Source organism: Oratosquilla oratoria, chromosome 1 (genome assembly GCF_046742065.1).
Source record: "Oratosquilla oratoria isolate Oo_2021 chromosome 1, ASM4674206v1, whole genome shotgun sequence".
NCBI lineage: Eukaryota > Metazoa > Arthropoda > Malacostraca > Stomatopoda > Squillidae > Oratosquilla > Oratosquilla oratoria.
Genome location: NC_134777.1, coordinates 130,603,061 through 130,608,060, shown reverse-complemented (window position 1 = coordinate 130,608,060; position 5,000 = coordinate 130,603,061). Strand labels below are relative to the sequence as shown.

At 38.8% G+C, this 5,000-nt stretch overlaps 1 protein-coding gene across 1 annotated transcript in view; it reads right to left on the bottom strand.

Moving 5' to 3' along the window:
* LOC143031364 (uncharacterized) overlaps positions 1-5,000 on the bottom strand; it is a 526,050-nt gene that overhangs the window by 13,842 nt on the left and 507,208 nt on the right. Inside the window, exon 8 of the mRNA XM_076195087.1 lies at positions 1,773-1,973. Within this exon, the coding sequence (XP_076051202.1) occupies positions 1,773-1,973 (201 nt within the window). The remainder of the gene's footprint in view (positions 1-1,772; positions 1,974-5,000) is intronic.

Here is a 5,000-nt window from a genome sequence, read left to right as displayed (position 1 = left end):
CATACTACGATTAGTGTCGAGTCTGTAATATGCATAACGAGTCCGAGCCCGGGTTTAAAACCGAGTCATACTGAGATCCGAGTTCGAGTTGTAAATGTCCATATCCGAGTCTATATCCGAGTCCGCATTTAGAATTCGATGTTCGAGTTTGTGGCTGACTCGTTTAGATATCATGTATCTACTTTCCTGTACAATCAATTAATCAATTAATCCATTAATCAACCCATTAATATATAATTATTTAGTCAATCAATCAATCAATCATTCAATTAATTAATTCATCAAAGGATCATCATTGGTAAGAAACTTAATCCAAATAAATTGATGTGAAAGATGGCTTGAATCTTTTTATCCCTATCTCATTCTCATAATCTTTATGATTTTGATAAACTAGCTTCATAGATTTAGTAATATTCAGCACCTATCTAATATCGAATTTACACTTTTCTTTTGTAATTGATTTAGGAACATTTAGTGCCGTTTCTTGTTATTCCATAGTAAAATATGAAGTATGACACATTTCAATGTTTTTTACTTTTTAGGACAAAGGGCATAGCGAGCAACAGCTTTGCGTGGTAGTATATGTTAAAATTACCCTGTCATTTGTAGCAACATATATATACATATATATATATATATATATATATATATATATATATATATTTATATATATATATATATATATATATATATATATATGTATATGTATATATATATATATATATATATATACATTTACAAATATACTCGCACTTTGTAAATAAAATTATTTTTCAGCAACTGACATGTGTATTCTTTTTTGTTTTTTAATAAGCCATAGTAATTACCTATTACCAAGGTCTTTACCTAAGTTATTATTTACGTTAATGTTGCTACTGGTTTCTTTAGTCGATTTTGGTTTATAGATATGGTCAATTGAATAGAGAGCGAAAAGAAAGGAGCGAAACCAAACAATAGAAGTCATCACCGTCTGTTCTCTCCTGTTTCTCCTTTAAAAAAAAATATCTCCCCTTAGCTTCTCACCTACCCTTTACCTTAAGCTACAGCATCAACTTTATAGTTGGGGAAGAACATAAGAATGAAGGAGGCTGCAAGAGACCATAAGGCCTACGCTAGACAGTTCTATGTTCATTACCACTTGTCTTCCTCATCCATAGATTTATCTGACCTTTTCTTAAAACCGATAATTTCAGCGCTCGCTACACGGTTACTAAAAAAAAAAAAAAAAAAAAAAACAGTAGCATGCCCGCATGCTCATGAAGCCACTTCAGTGCAAAATCAATGACGGTGATTTTTTTTTTTTTTTTTTTTTTCATACTGGCTATAGTCCTGTGCATAGCCACAGCAAAATATTTCATGATATCGAAGAATATCGTGAGGCAAAAGTAGGTCAACGAGGAACATGAGCAAACTATAAGTTTTGAAAATAAAGTTCGCATTTTCCGTCTGACGATGTAAAAGAAGATTCAGATGGCATCTCCATATGATACTACCAAGTAGATCTGAGATAAAACCGTCGGAAAGTTATGAAAAATATTGAAAAATAAAAAGTTGTATGAAACGGGAAGAAAAGATTTGGCCTTGAGACGGGCTAGGCCCAAATCTCGAGTCGCGAGACCGAGTCAGAGCCGAGTCCTCGAGTACCGAGGCCTGGAAAGAATTGGCCTCGAAATTGTTCTCGAGGGTGAGACCGTTTTCATGACTTCCAATTCTGACACACAAACACACACACGAGCGCGCGCGTGCGCGCGCCAATAGCACTTTTCCCCCACCTTAAAGCGGGGATGCGAGAGAGCATAGACGTAGGGGTCGATGCAAGCCGCCGTTTTGCAGAAAAGAGCGGGGAGCATCGAAGTCAAGGGTGTGATGAGGGCGTGATGCCCGAAGATTCCGAGCAGGGAGACAACAGCGTACGGTGTCCACGCTAGGAACCACAGCAAGATAATCCCGCAAGCCACTTTCGCCAGCTTCACCTGAGGAAAGAGAAGAGCGGTCAGAATGAAGACCTTGTCCAACAAAGGTTTATGTTCTATACATAAATATATGTAAATATACATGCATGTCCTCGTGTATGTATATATATATATATATATGCGTGTGTGTGTGTGTGTGTGTGTGTGTGTGTGTGTGTGTGTGTGTGTGTGTGTGTGTGTGTGTGTGTGTGTGTGTGTGTGTGTGTGTGTGTGTGTGTGTGTGTGTGTGTGTGTGTGTGTGTGTGTGTGTGTGTGTGTGTGTGTGTGTGTGTGTGTGTGTGTGTGTGTGTGTGTGTGTGTGTGTGTGTGTGTGTGTGTGTGTGTGTGTGTGTGTGTGTGTGTGTGTGTGTGTGTGTGTGTGTGTGTGTGTGTGTGTGTGTGTGTGTGTGTGTGTGTGTGTGTGTGTGTGTGTGTGTGTGTGTGTGTGTGTGTGTCTGTATGTGTGTACGTGTATGTACGCTTATGTGACATACAATGCTATTACATTTCTTCAAAGAAACCTGACAACCAAGTAAACATTTCTCTTTTGTATTTTATTCCTCGCTGGACTCCAACAAGCTTTTGTATTCCAGGATGAAAGATAAACAAGGTAAAGCCCACGACACACAAAAAACTGAGTCGGGAGATGAAAACAAATACTTCTGAATACTGCATAGGACTATAAGTCTCAAATCTGGATCCCAAGAGCGTGGAATAAGTCCTTTCAACAACCACCTGGCAAAACGACTTAATGATTACAGAAGCTTTGCCTGGTCTTCCAATCTCTCGACAATATATTTTCTAGTTTACATCCTATGAAAGTTACAATACAAATCTGAGACAAACATATTTCTCTCTGGATCTAGAGCGGATTCCAATTTCTAGTTCTTTGGTTGTTAAAATTAACAAATAGGTCCTTTTTGTAATACAAATCTATTCTTCCTAGGACAAGTAGATAGTATAAGGGATCGGAATGTCCATCTTTGTTTCTATACATCCATTTTTGAGTGGGGAGAAGATTGGGCTCTCATAAACAGCAAGTAACAGCGAATTGGTTAGACGAAAATAGATTCAGAAATATGTGCTAGCGTACTCGCTTTGTGTGGTGGGTATGGTGACTGCAAGAGACAATCACGCCATAAAACTAGGTAGTTCCATGTCCCTTACACCATGCCATCCCTACCCATTAAGTTACCATATCTTCTCTTAAAATAACCAATTATTTCAGAGTTCACTACATGGTTACTAAGTCTATTCCATTCGAGGTCACATTGGCTTAAAGACATGATTACATATTTGCAGAGCTTTCACATTATCGTATAAAATTTAAAGTTAGTACAGTATATAGTATATAATCTGAAACATAAATCTACATAAATATAACATATTAGGTAAATTTAGATAACAATAAGCATTAAATAAGAGCAGAAATGCATTCTTCTTGGTGTCTATTCAGTTCTGTCATGTCTGCGTATATATATATATATATATATACATATATATATATATATATATATTATATATAGATATATATGACGACATCTTGACAGGTTGTGAGAGAGGCAGAGTGGAAAACACACAAATAGAACGAGAGTTTATTCTTTAACTAGTTTCGCCCTATGGTGCTTCTTCAGAAAGAATATTACACAACAGAAAATACTGGCAATGAATGCAGTAAATGTGTGGGTAATGAACTAAGATAGGTCTGATTTCAAGGAGGCTCTAACTCTCGTGCGCTGATCGTACTGACACTCCGTGGGATGCCTCTGGTGATGATTCGTCCCGTTTTCTTCCACTATTTTGCTGCGTGCCGTGCTATTGTCTCCGATAATTCTATATCGCCCACTCTATTGCTCGCACATTTGTTGGTGGCTATGTACAGAGCTTCTACGATTTTCCTTTGCCTTTTGCTGAGATTATTATGCAGAATACTCGCTTGATCCCATTTAGGTAGATATCCTTCTTCGTCTATGTGGTTCACGAGTGCACTGGTGTTGCGGTGGTATTTGACATCGGCTTTGTGCTCTTGTAATTTTGTGCTTAATCCCCTGTAAGTGCATATATAGGAGAAACTTACAGGGGATTAAGCACAAGATTACAAAGCCGATGTCAAATACCACCGCAACAACAGTGCACTCATGGTTGGTGAATACATTGGTTTATATACAGGCGGTATATAGGCCGAACATTGGGAGAGATCAATTCCATGTAGCCGTGAACCGTAGCGTTGCGTACGTGGAAGTAGCAACTTTCTTGTGGATTGTGGAAAGGGGTATTATTGTTTGCGTTATGTGCGTCTACTGCTTGGGAGGGTGGTTATGGGCATGAGTTGTATGTTGATGGGAGGTTTTCCGATGTAAATATTCACTGCTTCGGCCATTTTAAGGCGAAGGAGGTCGTGAGGTTTGTAGATGACACTAACCTCGGTTTCTGTCTTAACGGCAGTAGCGAATGCTCAGAACGCTACAAACAAAGCGTCATTCGATCACTAGTGATCCAAGCCTTCTCCCACAGCAGCACATGGACAACTACTAATAACGAACTCCAACGCATAGCAACGCTACTCGTCAACAACGGCTACCCACAACACTCCATTGAATCCATCATCAAAAGCAAAATGAACTCCTTTACCGCCCAGCCAACACCCACAAACACCAATATAACAACACTGGATTTGTACTACAAAGGACATATGAACACCGGCTACGGATCTTTACTTTTATCATGATAGGGATCAACAACTCAAGCTCAGGTCAAGGCGGTTAGCGGCCACCAATAGAGCGAAAAGGGGAAATAAAGCGACTGTCCGAAGAAAGAACAAAGAACAAAGAGAAATATGGGAAATAGGTTTATCTGTTATCCCTGATAGCACTTTCAGAATAACAGAAGAAGAGGCCATCAAGTTGCTTTTACCGGACTATGATAGAGCAACGGAAGATTCTTCGGATACCGAGGATACGCTGGAACAAATGAGAGAGAAAATCAAGGAATCATATGATAAGTTTGGCGAGGTTGCCGAGAATCAGAAAAAGCTTGGCGAGGATAGTG